This window comes from Narcine bancroftii, chromosome 9, assembly GCF_036971445.1.
Source record: "Narcine bancroftii isolate sNarBan1 chromosome 9, sNarBan1.hap1, whole genome shotgun sequence".
NCBI lineage: Eukaryota > Metazoa > Chordata > Chondrichthyes > Torpediniformes > Narcinidae > Narcine > Narcine bancroftii.
The window spans coordinates 44,483,692-44,503,574 of NC_091477.1; the positions used below are offsets into that span (position 1 = coordinate 44,483,692).

At 41.8% G+C, this 19,883-nt stretch overlaps 1 protein-coding gene and 1 long non-coding RNA gene across 6 annotated transcripts in view; one reads left to right on the forward strand and one right to left on the reverse strand.

The window, feature by feature from the left end:
• Positions 1–19,883, forward strand: part of lcp2a (lymphocyte cytosolic protein 2a) — a 195,207-nt gene that overhangs the window by 169,027 nt on the left and 6,297 nt on the right. For all 5 annotated transcript variants that reach the window (XM_069898929.1, XM_069898928.1, XM_069898926.1 and 2 more), the window contains exons 14-19: positions 882–909; positions 1,055–1,067; positions 12,394–12,529; positions 15,619–15,647; positions 17,540–17,640; positions 18,603–18,677. In XM_069898929.1, the coding sequence (XP_069755030.1) occupies positions 882–909; positions 1,055–1,067; positions 12,394–12,529; positions 15,619–15,647; positions 17,540–17,640; positions 18,603–18,677 (382 nt within the window). The remainder of the gene's footprint in view (positions 1–881; positions 910–1,054; positions 1,068–12,393; positions 12,530–15,618; positions 15,648–17,539; positions 17,641–18,602; positions 18,678–19,883) is intronic.
• Positions 12,849–19,883, reverse strand: part of LOC138743483 (uncharacterized) — a 41,734-nt gene continuing 34,699 nt past the window's right edge. The window contains exon 3 of the long non-coding RNA XR_011344919.1: positions 12,849–13,608. This is a non-coding gene — a long non-coding RNA (uncharacterized lncRNA). The remainder of the gene's footprint in view (positions 13,609–19,883) is intronic.

Below are 19,883 nucleotides of genomic sequence, written 5' to 3' on the forward strand. Positions count from 1 at the left end.
AAAGTAACAAGGACAGGGTTCTGTCATCTCAACCTACAACCACACCAGCCTCTCCATCCAATGTATCATTCTCCCAAATTTCCGTCACCAGGCACATCCTCATCTCTCCTGTCCGCATTCCTTTGGAACTACTCCCTCCACAATTCCCTCATCTTCTCACCCCTTCCCAACAATCATCCTGAATGGTCTACAATATTTATGTAATAAAAACCAGAACATGCTGGCAGTATCTACAGAAAGGGACACAGAATTAACATTTCAAGTCTGTGACCATTCATCACTTTTGGTGCATTTTCACCGAAAATCTACAGTTTGGATCTCCAACCTATGAGTGCAAGAAGTGCTACACTCGCACCTCCTCCCTCAACACTATTCAGGGTTCCAAACAATCCTTCCAAATGAAGCAACACTTCACCTGTGAATCTGTAGGCACCATTTACTGCACCTGGAGCTCTCAATGCAGCTTTCTCCACATCAGAGAGACTGAACACAGAATGGGAGATCACTTCATTGAGCATCTTCACCCTGTCCACAGCAAGGACCTCCAATCAGTGGACCTCTACTTCAATATCACACCCCATTGCCATACTGACATGATGGTTTATGGCTTTATGTACAGCTGAGGCCACCTGCGAATGCTGTGTGACCTGCTGAGTTTCTCCAGCACATTGTGTACTGTATGAGACACCAGAATCTGCATATTTTCTTGTTAACCATGGAATATATTGATCTAATTCAACTGACTTTGGTTAAATCTGGTTTGGATTAAAACCCATACTTCTCAAGGGAAAAGTGCCTGAACCAACCTGAGGCAATTTCTCCCAGAAAGTTCATTTCAATTACATTTTAAAAGTTTTAATCTCAATGTTTTCTTTTCTCAGACCATATTTATCCGACAAAATCCCTGAGGTAATTTATTTACATTGTTTCCAAGAACAAAGTAAAATAATTAATAACTAAAAATGTAGATTGTACATCAATTCAGATTTTTGTTATTGTGTAAAGAGAACAGGGATGATTTATAAACACTATCTATCTTTGTTTATATTCTCAGGAAGAAGATGATGGTAAGTTAAATAATGATCAGACATCTCTCATGTCAGTTCTGCAGCAGCAGAGCCCCTCACTGGTCCAACGGCGTGGTTACCATCCCATAGGATTATCTCCTTTGCCTTTCCTTCTCAAACGGGAGGTGATTTAAAAAAAAAATAAAAAATTTCAAGTCAAACAATGCAAATAAAAAATAAGATTTTGAAAAAAATATTAATATACATTCATTACTAGCTATTGCATGTATAACTATAATTAACCATACCCCCCTTCTCCAAAGAAAAAGTAAGAAAAAGAATAGAGGGCAAGAAAACAAGCTATTTTTTTTTTCTCTCTTTTTAGCCTAGTCTTGAACTAAAAGGTTGTCAGGTATGGCAACTTTTGCCACCTTACCGTTCCAGAGGAATTTTCTAATATGTTTATTTAAATCCTGAAAAAATCTCTGTGGAAATGATTTGGACAGTGTTTGGAAGAGGTACTGAAGTATTGGCAAGACATTCATTTTAATACAGTTGACTCTACCAACTAATGAAATCAGCAGAGCCATCGATTTGTTTAAATCTTCAATTTTCCTCAACAGGGACATAATTTAATTTACATAAATCTTGCAAATTGTTCTTTATTTTAATTCCTTAATATTTTATCCCTTTGAAAGGCCATTTAAATTGACTATTTCTTTGATAATCACTGTAATCCCCTCCCATAAGTGGCATTATTTCGCTCTGGTCCCAATTTATCTTGTATCGACACCTTCCCATAATCTTCCAATGTAGAATGTAGCTTTTCCAATGATTTTGCTGGTTCAGTCAAATATATCAGTGGATCATCTGCTAAAAGATTGATCTTGTGTTCATCCTGGTTAACCCTGAATCCTTTAATCTCTGGATCACAACAAATAACTTCTGCCAATGGTTCAATAGCCAAAATGAAAACAGCCAGAGATCTAGTTAACAGGAATGCCAGAGAGATCTGCCCATTAGTCACAACTTTCACATTAATGTCTTAATCCAATTTATAAAAATGTGTCCTCATCCAAATCTTTCCAAAACTTTAAACAAGAAATCCTATTCCAGTCTCTCAAAAGCTTTTTCTGCATCAATGCCACAGCTGCACCTGGATCACCTCTTGATTGTTCCAGATGTATTATACTAAGCAGTTTACTTACATTGTCCACAGTCTGTCTTTTTTGGACAAAGTCTGTTTGAACCTTATTTGTTCATATTGACAAAGACTTTTCCAATCTATTGGCAATTAATCTTACATTTGGTGTTCAATAATAATATTGGTTTCAGTGGATCCCTATATTTTTTTTAGGGATCACCGTAATTATTGCTGTAGAAAAAGATTCTGGGAGGGTATGAGCTTCAGCCGCCTGATGCATCACCTCCACAAAAAGAGGTATCAGGAGGTCCTTGAATTTCTTATGACATTCAGGGGAAACCCATTCTCTGTCATGAACTTAGCGCTTCCTTTATTTTTGTTTCAGTAAAGAGAGCATTCAGTCTCTCCCGTTCTTCAAAATCTAAATTTGGACCCTCTAATTCTGACAAGAAATCTTCTATTTTATTAAAATCTGCTTCAGATTCTGATTTATACAGGTTTGCATAAAATTGTTTGAAAGTCTCATTTATATCTTGAGATTTATAAGAAATCCTGTCTGTTTCCATTTTGATCTCATTAATTGTTCGAGAATTGTTCTGCTTTCAACAGCCAGAAGAGGACCTCATGGGCTTTTAACCAAGCTCATAGTACTTTGGTTCTCATTATTACCTTTTCCATTTTATAAATTTGCAAAGTATTGTACTTGAGTTTCTTTCTAGTAAGCACCATGTATTTTTTCATCAGAGCTTGAATTTTGAGTCTTTTTCTAACTGAATTACCTCCCTCACATATTCTTTCTGATGTTTAGGCAATTATTTGTCCTCTTAAATAAGATTTTAAAGTGTCCCATATGATAAATTTATCGGTAGTAGAATTGCTATTAGTCTCACAGAACAATGCAATTTGTTCTGATAAAATTACAAAATTCCGGTTTCTTCAACAGCAATGAATTAAGACGCCATCTGTACACCGTCTTTTGTTTATCTGACATTGCAATTGTTAATATTAAGGGTGAGTGATCTGACAAAAGGCCTCCATGATCCTACCGTCCATTTGGGCTAATGCCAAGAAAAAAATCTATTCTAGAATAGGAATTGTTGCCTTGATGTAGTTGTCTCCAGGTATCCATTAAGTTCAAGTCCTTCATCAAAATCAAAGCAGCCTTTGTTTTGGTTACTGTTCTTACCAAATTATCCAAAACTGGATCCAGACAAAAGTTAAAATCTCCACCTATTAAAATATTTTCTGACCAAAACGGGAAGTGATCTTTCCATTTTTTGGTAAACTACACTAGTCCTCTGCTTCCCTGGCATTGCAACCCCTCAAGGCCACTGCCAGCACAGGTGTAGCCATCTTGGACCCAGACCTTGTGCTTATAGTGATATGAGCCCAGAGGACCCATAAACCCAGCAGCAATAGATATTCACCAAGACAAATGGTTACTTAAACAAAAGTTGCTTTTAATTATCTTTAAACATGAAAACAGAATCAAACTTTAACTTATCTCTATTGACTTACTTAACCTAACTTAACCCCCTTCTAATTCTAAGCGCTTGTGTATGTAATGTGTGTCTAAGTTCAGAAAGGTTCTTTGGTTCACAGTCCAATCTCACTTCTCATTCCTCCAAGTTCACTGGTTGCAGGCAATTCTTATACTATGCACAGAATTTAACATTTATAAAGTTCACCAGGCTTTGGTGCTTTAAAGGTAAATGGTCACCACTCAGGAAGGTTCTTGTCAGTTTTCAGAAAGAAATTTGTTGTCCAGGACATCCACAACTGATGTACTTCCATCAGCCACTCCAGTGTCTTGCTGATGCAAGTTGCCCCTTCAGGGCTACCCAGATGATTATCTCTTTCTTTCATGTCACCACAGAGTTCCTTTTTGTTTCTCTTATTTCAAGTGAAACATTAGACAGCCAGTCCTCTCCTCTTGCATGAACCACAAAGGCTTTGACCAGGCCGTCTTCCAAATGGGCTTGCCAGCTTGTCCTGTTCCAGCCCCAGCTACTTCTGCTGTCAAGTGATCACACACACACACACACACACACACACACACACACACACACACACACACACACACACACACACACACACACACACACACACACACACACACACACACACACAGAAAGCCTGTTTGACTCTCTCTGCTTGCAACAGCAAGCTCTCCTCCAGACAGCAGCGGCTCCAACATGCTTTTTCATTTGTTGCCTTTTGCAAACAACAATCCATTAGTGAAGTCTCTTGAGCACTCTTTAGAACTCTTGCAAAGCTGTTGAGGCCTCAATATGTCTAACATTAGCAGAGCTCCAGTATTTCAAATAAAATCTGTTTTAAAGTGTTTGTATGTGACCTACTTGAAGAAACCTTTCCCAATTCATCTCCCGAAAACATTTCTATATACTCTGTCTCAGTAGGATTTAAAAATAAAACATTGTTGGCTCTTTTCACAAGGTGTTTAAACCCCGTGGCTCCACTCCCCACACTCCCCAGATCTGCACTAGTGGCAGTGGTGCTGCTACAGCAGCTCTTGTAGTGCTACCTTGAGCTACTGTGGTACTTACGACGAAAATTACCTTTGTGGAGATAGGATGCAAGTTCGAGAATTTTGACCCATCAATAATGAAGTAATGAAGAGTCATTAATATATTCCCAATGCAGCATAATGTGTGACTTGGAGGAAATTTGTAGGTGGTGGTGTTGCATATGTCTGCTGTTAGGATTAAGAAAAAGAAAATTGAGAGCATATCGAAGAGGAAAAATTGCAGATGGCAACAAAATTGATGGAATACTGGAATACATAAATGTGCTGAAGAAACTCAGCGGGTTGTAAAAGGCAACCAACAATTCAGGTCTGAGCAGAAAACAAAGGGGATCTGCATGGTAAGTTGTTCACACATACTAATTGGTGTCTGGAATGAGCTAAGTATATGTTAACAAAAGATGTTAGTTAGAATATGGATAGGAGAAGAGGAGGGAGGAAAAGTGAGAATTAATTAGGGTGGTGTTTGGCTCTGTGAATGCAGAACTGGGGGAAAAGACAGAGGGAAATGGGGAGAGTGGGAGCTAGAGTAAAGGAGTCATAGAGATGGGGGGTTGTGGCAAATAGAAACTGGAGAAGTCTATGTTAATGTCATAATGTTGGAGAGTGCCCAGATGGAATATGTTCCTCCAAGTTGCAGGTGGTCTTAGTCTGACAGCGTATGAGACCATGGACATGCATGCCAGCAACTAGTCGGGTGGGGAATTGAAATGTGTGGCCAGTGGGAGATTCCCACTATTATGGTGGACAGAGCCAAGATGCTCGATGAAGTGATCTCCCATTGTTCATCCAATCTCTCTGATGTGGAGGAGTCCTCAATGGGAGCTCCAGATGCAGTAGATGACCCCTTCAGATTCATGTGGAGACAGAGATTGAAAAAGGGGAGAGTGTTACAGTACTGGAGATGGACCATCATAGGTGAATGAGGCAGAGAGCAAAGCAGTTGTCAATGGAGGGGAGCAAAGGTTAAAGAGCCTTGCCTGTGTATCATTTCAGAGACAAACTCTCGATAGCCAATTTCTACAAACCCACCAACTCCCACAGCTACCTTGACTACACCTCTTCACACCCTGTTCCCTGTAAGGATTCCATTCCTTTCTCTCAATTCCTCCATTTCCATTGCATCTGCTCCCAGGATGATGTCTTCCATGCCAGATCATCCAAGATGTCCCCCACCTTCAAAAAAAAAATGGCCTCCCCTCTACTACATTCAAATCAGCCCTCACCTGCATATCCTCCATTACCTGCATATTTGCCCTGGCCTCCTCCATGTGCAACAAGGACAGGATTTCCTGTGACCTCACCTACCAAACCACCAGCCTCTACATCAATACATCATCCTCTACCATTTCTTCCACCTACTACGTGATCCCACCAGCATACACACCTTCTCTTCTCCTCTCCACCTACTGCAGGGTTTCTCCCTTCATGACTCTCTCATCCACTCCTCCCTTCTCATTAATCACCCCTGTGGCCACAGGAGGTTCTCTACTTGCACCCACACTTCCTCCATCACCACCATTTGGGGCCCCAAAAAGTCCTTTTAAGTGTAGCACCATGTGAATCTGCAGGGGCCATCTCCTGCATCCAATGCTTCATTGCAGTCTCCTCCTCATCAGATAGTCTGAACACAGACTGGAAGATCATTTTGTTGCACACCTTGGGTCTGTCCACCACAATATTAGGGATCTCCCAGTGGCCACCCATTTTAGTTTCTCTTCTCATTTCCTTGCCAACATGTCTGTCCATGGTCTCATGCACTTCCAGACTGAGCCTACCTGCAAATTGAAAGAACACCACCTCATAGTCCATCTGGGCACTGTTCAATTAGAATTCACTAATATTGATCTCCAGTTACCACCACCTACCCCCATCCATTTCTCTTTTCCCCCAACTCTGCATTCACAGATCCAAAACCCCATCCTCCAACCAATTCTCACCTTTCCCCTCTACTGTTCTATCCATATCCAATCAACACCTTATGTTTGTTGGTCTGCACTCCTCCCCCTGCCCTTTCTTTCCTTCTCCCCAGCCTATTAATTCAGGTACCTGTCTGCTTTTCAAAAAAAATATAAACACATACCTTGAAGGGCTCAGGCCTGAAACATAGGTTATTTACATCCTATGGATGCTGCTAGATCTACTGGGTTCCTCCAGCATTTCTGGTTTTTAAAATTACAATCACAGCATCTGCAGAATTTCATGTTTCACTCTGCCTTGAGCCGCCAGGGAAGGTGGTGGAGGCAGAAACAGGAACAACATTGACGAGGTACTTGAATGAGTGTATAGTGGGATATGAAATTAATTCAGGAAAGAGGGATTAGTATAAATGTGAAGGTCTGAATGGCCTTTTCTCTTTGCTATGTGACTGAATGACTGATATTCACTTCTGTGCGGATGTTATGGGGAGATCTAACTGAAATGTATTAAAATGAATTAAATATACATATATAGAGAGAGAACATTTTGCCAGAGGGATGAGATGGAGGAAGAAAGGAGACCATGGGAAGGGAGGAGGAGAAAGCATTTTGAGCTATGATAATGACAGGGAGCACTTCTTCACACAAAGTGTTTTTTTGGTAATTTTTGTAGTTTTTTTTAAAACAATGTACCTGGCTCGCTGCAGCAAGTAACAATTTTTGGTGCATATGTACATTGAACATATCATGACTTTATCATTAACTGAACAGGTTTGATGTTTTACTTTCTCATCTGATTTTAATCGCAGCTGCAGGTTAAAATACTGGCCTGGAATCTATATTCAGGCAGCCCCTGGGTTAAAAACAAGTTCCAATACCTAGGTCTGCCTTTACCTCAAATTTATATTTAAGTCAGAACAAATACATACGGTCCTTATTTAGCATCAGTTAGTCAAATGTTTATCTAAGCATACAGCATATAAAGAATATATTTTACCTTTCTATGCATGTAAAACACTTAAGAAACACTTCCAGATACCGTATTGTACATAATTGGATGATGTAGGAAAAGATGATGGAGAGGATAGACCTGGTCTACGTGAGACAGGGTTTGATTCTACTGCTGGAGGTGGGAGGTGGGAGGTGGGGGGGGGGTTGAACAACCGGAGTCAATTTCTTGAAGTAGGTATCAAGGGAGGTTTGAACAGAGCTTTCCTTTTTCTCATCATAAATGGCCTAAAATCCCCTGGTAGATTTGGTACAGGACAAATACAGTACAGGTGGATTAGGATTTTTCCATGTGAAACTTGGAGGTGGAATCAGCTGCGCAAAAAACATCTATTCATTTCTAGCTGTCTTTAACCCAAGAAGACAATAAAGAGTCACCAAACTGTTGGGTTCACAAGTCACTTGTAAACCAAACAAAAGTATACAGTACAATGCAGGTACGACATTCGAATCCGTACTTTTCAATTTAGAATCTATTCCAGTGCTTGCAAAATGCTGAACTCTTTTCTCTCGCGATGCTGGCTGATGGCAGCATCACGTGAGAGTACCACACAGCATATTCTCTCGCGATGCTGGCTGATGGCAGCATCACGTGAGAGTACCACACAGCATATTCTCTCGCGATGCTGGCTGATGGCAGCATCACGTGAGAGTACCACACAGCATATTCTCTCGCGATGCTGGCTGATGGCAGCATCACGTGAGAGTACCACTCAGCATATTCTCTCGCGATGCTGGCTGATGGCAGCATCACGTGAGAGTACCACACAGCATATTCTCTCGCGATGCTGGCTGATGGCAGCATCACGTGAGAGTACCACACAGCATATTCTCTCGCGATGCTGGCTGATGGCAGCATCACGTGAGAGTACCACACAGCATATTCTCTCGCGATGCTGGCTGATGGCAGCATCACGTGAGAGTACCACTCAGCATATTCTCTCGCGATGCTGGCTGATGGCAGCATCACGTGAGAGTACCACACAGCATATTCTCTCGCGATGCTGGCTGATGGCAGCATCACGTGAGAGTACCACTCAGCATATTCTCTCGCGATGCTGGCTGATGGCAGCATCACGTGAGAGTACCACACAGCATATTCTCTCGCGATGCTGGCTGATGGCAGCATCACGTGAGAGTACCACACAGCATATTCTCTCGCGATGCTGGCTGATGGCAGCATCACGTGAGAGTACCACACAGCATATTCTCTCGCGATGCTGGCTGATGGCAGCATCACGTGAGAGTACCACTCAGCATATTCTCTCGCGATGCTGGCTGATGGCAGCATCACGTGAGAGTACCACACAGCATATTCTCTCGCGATGCTGGCTGATGGCCGCATCACGTGAGAGTACCACACAACATATTCTCTCGCGATGCTGGCTGATGGCCGCATCACGTGAGAGTACCACACAGCATATTCTCTCGCGATGCTGGCTGATGGCCGCATCACGTGAGAGTACCACACAGCATATTCTCTCGCGATGCTGGCTGATGGCCGCATCACGTGAGAGTACCACACAGCATATTCTCTCGCGATGCTGGCTCAACCACACTTGAACTGGAAGTTGACGGCATTCTACTTCCGGCCATCTTGTCGATTTGCAAGTATGAGTTGTTCGTAAATCGGATGTTTTTAACCCGGGAACTGCCTGCAGTTGTCTCCATTGAGCTAATTATTCCTGCAGTTGTCTCCATTGATTTACAAAGGAAAAATATTTGAGTTTGAAAATTAAAAGTCTAATCACTTTGAGAGGGACATGATTGAGCTACAATGGTGGGAATAAGATGTTGTTTAAGATGAGGGGCATTCCTCAGAATGATGCAAGTCGATTATCAGTGCACTATAATACAGTAGAGTTCTAGGATGCTGCTAGAACACTTCTAGAAAGCTTCCATCAGCACTGTCTCCACTCCATCCTCAACATTCATTGGAATGACTTCATCACCAACATCGAAGTACTCGAGCTGGCAGAGTCCGCAAGCATCGAATCCATGCTGTTGAAGACCCAACTGCGCTGGGTGGATCACATCTCCAGAATGGAGGACCATCGCCTTCCCAAGATCATGTTCTATGGCGAGCTCTCCACTGGCCACCGAGACAGAGGTGCACCAAAGAAAAGGTACAAGGACTGCTTAAAGAAATCTCTTGGTGCCTGCCTCATTGACCACCGCCAGTGGGCTGATATCGCCTCCAACCATGCATCTTGGCGCCTCACAGTTCGGCGGGCAGCAACCTCCTTTGAAGAAGACTGCAGAGCCCACCTCACAGACAAAGGAGGAAAAACCCAACACCCAACCCCAACCCACCAATTTTCCCTTGCAACCGCTGCAACCGTGCCTGCCTGTCCCGCATTGGACTTGTCAGTCACCAACGAGCCTGCAGCAGACGTGGACATACCCTTCCATAAATCTTCGTCCGCGAAGCCAAGCCAAAGAAGAAGATAATACAGTATAACTCGCGTCACTTCAAGAAGCTGCCAATATCATGAATATCTGTCTCTTACATCCTTCAAAAGAGTACCCCTCACAAAGTGTCAGACGTTGAAGGCGTATCTGGCAGGGTACTGAAAGTCTTTGCCACCCAACTAGCTGGAATATTCACAGACATTTTCAGTCTCTCATTGCTGCAGTCAGAGGTTCCCATTTGCTTCAAAAAGGCATCAATCATTGATCAATCAATCAATCAGAGTGAGCTGCCACAATAACTACTGTCCAGTAGCTCTCACGTGGACTGTGATGAAATGCTTTGAGAGGTTGGTCATGACCATAATGAACTCATTCCCCTCCCACCACAATTGCAACACAGTAGATGCAATGTCACTGGCTCTCCACTCAGCTCTGGATTAACCTAGACAACAGCAACCCATACATCAAGTTACCTTTCATCGACCGCAGCTCAGCCCTTCAACACCATCATAACTTCAGTACTGCTCCAAAACCTGGGCTTCTGCATGCTGCTTTGCAATTGGATTCTTGACTTCTTCATTGGTAAACCACAGTCAGTATGAATAGGAAACAACACCTCCTCCTGATTGACAATCAACACAGGCAACCCTCAAGGATGTGTGCTTTGTCCACTTCTGTACTTGCTATACACTGTCTAGGCACAACTTAAATGCTATCCTCAAATTTGCTGATGACGCTATGGTCATCATAGAATCACAGTAATGAGGAGATGAACAGGAGTGAGATAGATCATCTAGTTGAGTGGTGTCACAATGACAACCTTACACTCAATGTTATCAAAACTCAGGAACTAATTCTGGTGGAAATCAGAACACAAACTAATCCACATCAAGGGGTCAGCAGTGGAAAGGGTTGAGAGCTTCAAATTCCTGATGTCAACATCTCTGAAGATCTATCCTGTGGCCTCCATGTCAATGCAATCCCGAAGAAAGCTCCCCAGTGGCGATACTTAATGAGGAGTTTGAGCAAAAGAGTGTTGCAAATTTTACCCTAGAGAGCATTGTGACTGGTTGCATCACTCTCTTATATGGGGGTGCCAATGCACAGGACAGGAAAAGACAACAGAGTTGTGAACTCAGTCAGCACCATCATGTGCATCAGTCTTCACTCCATTGAGGAGATCTACAAGTGGCGGTGTCTTAAGGAAGCAGCCTCTATCGTCAAGGACCCTCACCACCCAGGCCATGTCTTCTTTGCACTGCTACCATCAGCAGGAGGTATAGAATGCTGAGGATGAACACCACACAGGCAAAAATAGATTCTTCCCCTCTGCCATCAGATTTCTGAATGGATAATAAACCACAGATACTACCTCACTTACTCTTCTTGTGCACTATTTTTTTTATAAATGTAATTTATAGCAGCATTTTCACCTGTAATGCTCATCGCAGAACAATGAATTTCATGATGTTCAAGATTTTTTTAATGTACTGTACTAAAACAGAAAATATATTACACAAAATTTCCTTTAGTCTACTGTAAGGCAAAGATTCACTATCATCATAATTTTCCCAGCGCTCCTTGCAGCCAGAGAAAGAGAAGCAGAAAGGAGGCCCCCCCAGAGTTAATGAATGTCTATGGCTTCATCTCCAGTGCTCCCAAGCTTCTGCAGCACTGAGCTCCAGATGCACACTTCTGACACAATCAGAAAGCCTCCAATACCCTTCGCACTCTCTTGCATCTCGGTTCTGATACCTGGTACTCCTTCAGCCAGTCTCTAGCCATTCTCCAGCAGTCCACAGCCCAGTGTGAATCCTTTGACCTCAGACACCAGCAGCCCATAGCCAACATGAGTTCCTCACCTCAACTCACTAACAACCTGCCATCTGTGTGTTCTTCAGCCTCACAGCCCTTCATTGGTTTGCTGCCGTGGTCACCACCCCACAGGTCATGTTCATGACAATAAATTCTGATGACCCATATTGTTACAAAAGAATTAGTTTCGGAAATACTCAGTTAACTTCGAATTAGAAATGTTTCCTTTTTGACCTGAAGTTTTCTCATCAAAGGTTGTACTGCTGTTCACATATTAACATGCAAGTTAACCAACCAAATCCATCATTTTTTTTTCTGTGATGTGGCCCATGTGATGGATCCCAACATGTGGGCCTCAGAAGCATAGTGGTTTAATTAGAGGAGATTAATGTTTAAATCCACCATGACTACTGAAATTCAGGTAATGACTAATATCAAGAGAGGCTTCTGGCATCCAGTTTAGCAAATGGATTAGGGTTAGGCAACAACTGCGACATGGAATTAATATTGGAACTAAAGGCATTTCATCCAATTCTCTTTCAGGTTTTTCTTCCCGATCCTTTCCCCGACCAGTTGACTCTGCACTGAATGCCAACACTTTTCCATACAGAGCTTCCCGACCAGGACCAAAACCCAGTTTCTCTGGTGGGAACCAACTGCCATTACCACATGCAGACAGGTACTCCATCTACAACTTGATCTGTGCTATCGTCAGTATTGTCAGGATCACAGTGCTGTTTGAAAATTGAAATATAGAAAAGTAACAGGTACAATCACCAATGCTGATTGAATATATCTATAACCTTCTGCTCAATGAGACAGCATCTCACCCCATTTAATTCCAGAAGCACCCCCATCTTACAACTTTCTTATTGTTAATGAGACCAATGGTAAATTAACCTGGATTAAGAGTTATGAATCAAGTTCCATACATTCATAGTGAATAATCACTTTAAAACAGAAAATGGAAGGTGTTACCACACGAGTTCCTCTCTGGATTGAATGTCATTGTGAGCCACATACTACAAAATCTATAATGTGAAAGTAACCTCAGTCTGAATTTTATTAACTCAACAAATTAAGCTGAGCCTCCCTCATTCATATTCAAGATTTAAAAAAAAATCAAGATTCAATTTACTGTCATTGTAATAAAACTGTCATATTACATGAAAATGGTTTTCCCACTGTAAGGCACACAGATTTGCCATCTGCAGAAATTGCCTGAAGCACCTCCTTACAGTCAGAGAAAGAGAAGCAAAAGAGAGTCCCCCCAGAGTCACCGAGTGTCCTTAGATTCATCTCCAGCACTGCCGCAGCCACACAGAGTCCAGTTCAAACCATTGACAACCCGAGCTCTAAATCCGAACCTCCAACATGGTCAGGAACCCTTCATCGCCTTCTCCTTCGGCACCCCCTTGCATCCTGGTTCCAATACCTGGTGCCACTTCAGCCAGTTTCAAGCCAGACTCCAGCAGTCTGCAGCCCAGCGTGTCTCCCGACAGCAATTTCCAGCAGCCCTTAGCCTCTGTGCGTTCCTCACCTCAAGATGCCAGCAGCCCACTTCATGCTTTGATCTTTTAGCCACAGTGCCTCTCACTGGTCTGCTGCTGTAGTCACCATCCCATGGGTCGTCTCCTTCTAAGATGGGGGATGGTCTCCCTGCTTTTTGGTGGCCTGTGCCAGTCCTCTGCTCCCCTGGAGTCTGCAACCCTTCAAGGCTGCTGCCGGTCAGAGACGCCACGATCTTGAGCTCAGGCCCTGTGGTCACAGGATTTTTCTTTTTAAAATATTTTTATTGAGTTTAACATAAGCCATATACAAATTATTAATATAGCAAAGCAATATGATAATGTATACATAGCATATAATTAAAGTAAATGCACAATTCTTCATGAATTGTTAAATGTGATTGTTTGTTAAGATGATTATTCATAAAAATCTGTTAAATAATATTGTAACAAACCTCATTATTACCTTAATATAGTGTCTAAAAAACAGGAGACATAATCTGGGACAGTGTTCTCAACATTTCTCTTTCCACTCACATACCACTTTAAGTATTCCCTATGCCATAGGTGCTCTGTGATTACTAAGGGATTGCTTAAGGTGGTATGTGGGTGGAAAGAAAAAAGTTGAGAACCACTGATAAACTCCACAAAACCACTTATTAAAAAAGAAAAAACCTATAACTAATACAAATATAACTCCTCCCTCTAATCAGGGTTACAAGAAAAATCTCAACCTCCAGAAGACGGACGGACCAGCACGAGAACACCCAGATCACCTAAAACTGCCAATTATGACAGAATTCTATAAATGGGCCCCAAACCTTTTTCAAATTGAAACTTTTTATCTTTAATATTATACCTGATTTTCTCTAAACTTAGCTATGTTATTACATCGTGTTATCCAATGTGCCTGAGTCAGAGAGAGTTCATCTTTCCATTTCATTAAAATTGTTCAACTGGCTATCAACATGCTAAAAGCTAAAACTTTCTCTCTAGATGCTGATAAAAGTTTATCCTGTTCATGCAAAAAATCAAATAGGGCAATTAAAGGACATAGATCTAATTTATTGTTGATAAAGACTGAAAAATATTCTGCCATGGATTTTAAATAAAAATACTGTCAGCTCCTTTAATAGGCCATTCAAAGCCTGTATGGAGCTGACGGCAGTCGAACCCCACGGGAGTGCTGTATCTCCGCTCCTCGCACCCCACAGGTCCACACCAGTGGAGGTGCAGCCATTACAGCGGCTCTGGCTGTGCAGCCATTTTTGCCACGTTCATTCCTTTCCCAAAGTAATTCTGACCTGGCTATCTGTTCGTCCACAGGGAAGCACCAATAATTTTTCCCACCATTCTGTCATTCTCACAATGTTATATTACACACGTGTCAAACTCAGGCCCGTGAGCCAAATTTGGCCCGCAAGATCATATCAAATATGTATTAGAGCTGGCCCGCTGGCCGCCGCGCCAGTATGGCGCATGCACAGCTAATACTACAAATCCCAGAATGCTTTGCAAATGCGTTGGCGCCAGCCCGTCAGCCCGCTAATCGCCCCCACCTCCTCTCTTTACTTTCATTAGCATCTGCGACCTGTCGCCCAACTCACACGTAATAAACCCCTTACGAAAAATGGCCAAACGAAAGACAGGAAACAGGACCTTTCAAGACAGGTGGGAGGCAAACTCTGACCCCAGAGTTTGATGAACTTGCATCTAAGAAGAGATGCCAAGTATCTGGTTTAGACCCAGGTGCATCAGAGTAAATCACAGTGTAGCAAGCTAAGCTTGGATTAATATTTTCTTTGGTTAACTTTGGACTGTTTATAGTTGAAAGATTGGATTTTCATTGAAGCTAGTTGTTATTTTTTTGACTTGTTGGCTTGTGAAAAAAAAAACATTTAAAAGGAGCTTAAAGGCTATTGAGAAATATTATTTATTGAATATTTTATTTTTTATTTGTTAATGTTTCTTCTGGAAAGAGTTTAACCAAAACTATTGTTAAACATTTATTTTAATAAGAAAAAGTTTAACATTACATATGTTGAAAGAAGAGAAAACATGCAAATGTTGTTGAAAATTTTCAATAAATATTTAGTTTGGCCCACAACTTAGTCCAAGTTTTTAATTTTGACCCTCTGTGAATTTGAGTTTGACACCCCTGTCATATTAGGAGTTCCATTTGTTTATTTTCATCCCATTAACATTCTTCTTCATTTCCTTTACCTCCCCCCCCCCATCCTTTGTGACGCCTCTCATCAAGTGGGTCCTTGCCTCCACGTTTTCAACAAGGTATGGCACTGGTTGTCAGTTTACTTTATTGCTCACGTCTTGTGCATTGCATTTATTACCTAATGGCAGTTGATCTCTAGTTTACTCAGTGCCACGTTGAGAAGGTGCTGCATTGATTTGCATTAGCTGTTTAAACTGAGGATTCATCTTCTCTTCAAGACAAATGTAGGACATTCCATGGCATTATTTCAAAGAAAAGCAAAGTAATTATTCTTGTGCCGTGACTGAAGTTGATCCTTCATATCAGATAGCACATTTCCTATTTAAGGTCAGCAAACCCTAAAAGTATTGTGTAGGTGTGGGATATTCTGAAGTTGGGTAAGGATATCGGACCATACATTCTTTTCTTTGAGTTAAAAGGGAAGCTAATGATGTTGATTAGTTGGCCCTTAAAACATCTGTCTGAGGCAAAACTCATTCCCATAAGAATGTTGTTGCTATATAAAACTGAAACCTACTACCCTCACTGCGTATTACCAGAACATTTAGTCTCAATTCCCTGGAATTAGTTTAGAATGGGTGATGTACTAGAGAAGCTACTGAAGGCAAAATTAGGAAAACAGCTGTAAATTATGGCAAAAATCGGGAGCAGGTCATATTTTTCTGAGAGTATTACCTGATCGTCATCTGTCAAGTCCCTTTTGGCTGTGCAGCTGCCACCATTGTGAGGGCAGAGTCAGGATTATCTTTGATCTTTTAGCCACAATGCCTCTCACTGGTCTGCTGCTGTAGTCACCATCTCATAACAGTTTCTCAGAGAAATCTAGATCAAAATGTGTACACCCTGGGGTCATCAGGCTTTCTCCACCTCCCAGCACAGTGCATCTCAACCTTTTTCTTTATACTCACATACCACCTTAATTAATCCCTTACTAAGGTGGCCTGTGAGTGCAAAGCAAAAGATCAAGAACCATTATCCTAGCACATGATTTCCACAGTGCTATCCAGAAAGACTGTTGGCAAATTCTACTTTGAAAGCGAGTTAAAGAGCATCATTTCAGGGCAAAGAGCATTAGTAAAAGATGGTTTAAAAGCAAAGGAAAACTCAAAATCTCAAAATAGTCTAAAAGATGTCTGGGGCAGAACTTGTTGAGAGAGAACCTTAACATTTCAGGTTGGTAATCTCTCATCAGCACTCAATTTTTGGGGGTTAAACAAGGACATGTTCTGAGCCAGTGATGTTCAAAATCAAGCACTGAGACAAAAAAAAATAGGCATTGCACTATTGCTGATATTACAGAGATTATTTCACACCAGCGGCACAGCTTAAACACTAACCCACATGCTCACAGAAAAACCAGCATTTAATTTCCCACGTAGAAAGGGACACAATTTTAGAGTCATTCAGCATTGAAACAGATACTTAATCCACTGAGCATATATTTACCCTGATCCAATTTTTATCAATATCTCCCAGACTCGACCACTCACCTGCACACTTGGGGGTACTTGATCAATTAGCCAACAACTCTTACATCAGCTGGAAGAAATTCATGCAAACTCTGCACTGGACATTTAGTTTAAACTGGTACTGTGAGGCAGAAGCTTTACTAACAGTCACACTCTGCCTCCCATTATTGTGGCTCAATCTCCAGTCAGCCTGCTTGCTACTATTTCCTTCACCCCTGTGGGAATGAGTTTCAAGGCCCTGGTTTGCAGATGAAGGAAGTAGATTCATGATGGACTTTTCTTTTGACAAGAAGTTTACAGGAGTAGGTAAAGAGCAGATGAGGAGACTAATTGAGTAACATTTTTAAAGCCCTGATAAAGGCACATTAGATGAAATAGCTGGTTGAATGAACAAGTGTAGAGATGGTTTGGTGTGCACACGAGAATTGATGTGTAATATTTGAGTTCCCTTGCTGTCAGCTGCCTGTGCTTTCTATCCACAGAGGCCAAGCCATCTTCCCCGAGAGCCCCTAGTGATTCCCGACCTCCCCATCCTCTACCAAGCAATAAAGTCCGACCTGCACTAACAACACCACAAGAAGAGGTAAGGGAATGCTGCACTATTTCTGCATTTGCTACATCCACGCAAAGAAACACCAACACCTCCTCCTAATTTACTACTTTCAGTACCTGAATTCAGTCACTGGCATTAGTGTGATAGTCATTGGATGGGTTGTTAACACCATTTTTCCTCAGAGTGGAAAAATGTATCCTTGACATAGATTTGAAGAAGGGCCAAGATTTTATGTCCAGGCCAATATACAATCACTAAGCTGTGTCTCTGGCCCATACATCTTGGGGCTTTTTTTGTGATAATACATTCTCTCCACCTGCGAGAGTCTGCAAGAACACAGGTCTGCGGCTTTTACAGGTACACAATCCTTTATCCAGAACCCTTGGGGGGCGGTGTGTTCCGAATTTCGGATTTTTCCGAATTTCGGAAAGCCCAATCAAATTGTGCTGCCAAATCCATCCCCACCCCCTTCCAGTCTCCCGGCCATCTCCCCCCAGGCGCCGGCCCCTCGGCCGCCTCCCTCCCCACTTACCGGATTTTGGAGCTTTCCGGATTTTAGATGTCCGGATAAAGGATCATGTACCTGTACTTGTCTCCTGGGACAAGTAGAAATGTAGATTGGTCGCTGCTGAAAAACACACTGCAACAAGACATGCCCTTCCCATCTCTTTTCATAGCTCTTAAAAATAGAATAGAAGCTAGCATTAATTGGAGAAGCAGCCTGGTGCTGGACGGCTCATTTACCAACTCTTGCTGAATTAACTTACTCTGCACAACATGGTTAAGGCAATGCTTTCAGATCATGTGCATTTATCACCCAGTTTCTGGACTGTTTCTTCTTTATCTGACGGAAGTGACCTTCTGCTTCATATGAAGCCCATTATTTGATTGCTGTAAAATTGTTCATGCTGGCACTCTGCTTTAGTGCAGTGCTGACTTGTTTCCCCATCATTCGCACAAATTATTTTTTAACAGGGAGTCTTATATTTCAGAGTCTATCCAGAGAATGGTATGCAGGTTGCATCAATCGATCAGAAGCGGAATCAGCTCTTCGAAGTATTAATAAGGTACTGAACACAGATATTTCTTCAATCAGAACAAACCCACACAATTAATATTATGTTTTGCAAAATACAATGAAAACTTAATTGAGATTCAGCCCAACCATATGTGTAAGGACTTCCTCTCAAAATTTCAAATCACACTGACTTACCCGGTTCCAAAATTTCTTTTCCTTCATCTGACTAGCCAATCTAGTCTGAAATGTTGATACAATTTCTGCCTTAACCACAAATCCTCAAGGAGGATTCCACAGCCTTACAATTCTGCACAAAGATGGTCTCTTGTCAGTATGGTGAGAGAAATGGAATATTATTGGAGGTAAAAGTCTTACTGAATGCCACAACCTCATCCTTTTGCTAAAATAGGGCTCAAAAATTATTGAGGAACTATCAATGACCTCTCTTGCCCATTGTGTCAGGTTAAAGCCTTTGCTCCATGGTTGCTAATCCATTCCTTTGACTAGCAGATGTCTGAGGCTGAATCAGACTGTTCATAATGTGGGTACCATAAATGGCACAGGAATTAGATTATCAGCATATTTTCTTGCATTCAGTAAGACTTTTACCTCCAATAATATTCCATTTCTCTCACCTTATCCCCTACTGAAGCTGTCTTTGATGTCTTCACCTCGAACAATTTAATTCTTCTTCTGGCTCTAATCCATGGTCCAGGAGCAGTTCAATGGAACAAGGCAGAATAATAGTTTGGTACAGCCTAGATGGGTTGAAGGGCCTGTTTCTGTCCTGTAATATTCTATGGTTCCATGAAAAACTGAACTCATCCAAAACTCTTTTGTGCATATCTTAACCCACATCAATTCCTTTTCTCCTTTTGCCCCAGTGGAGGAATGTTTTGTAGAACAACACAGCACAAGATCTGACCCTTTGACCTATGTCACCCAAACATTATTTTGATTTTAAAAACTTCTTGCTTTTATTTGAAGTTTCCCCACCTTGCCCCTTTCCTCAACCTGACCAGCTCCACAACTGTCCAAAGTTCATACACCCCTCTATTCTGGGTTCCGGCCTATCTCAAAACTTCATTGCCCCACTATCATCACTGAGATTCCTGTGCTTCGATTCCCTGGAATTCCTCTCCCCATCTCTCCAGCTCTATCCTATCATCCTTGAACCTCCATAAAAATACATTTCTCCAACTTTGGTCACCTGTCCTAAAATAGCTAAAGTTAATTGGATAACATTGTGATACCC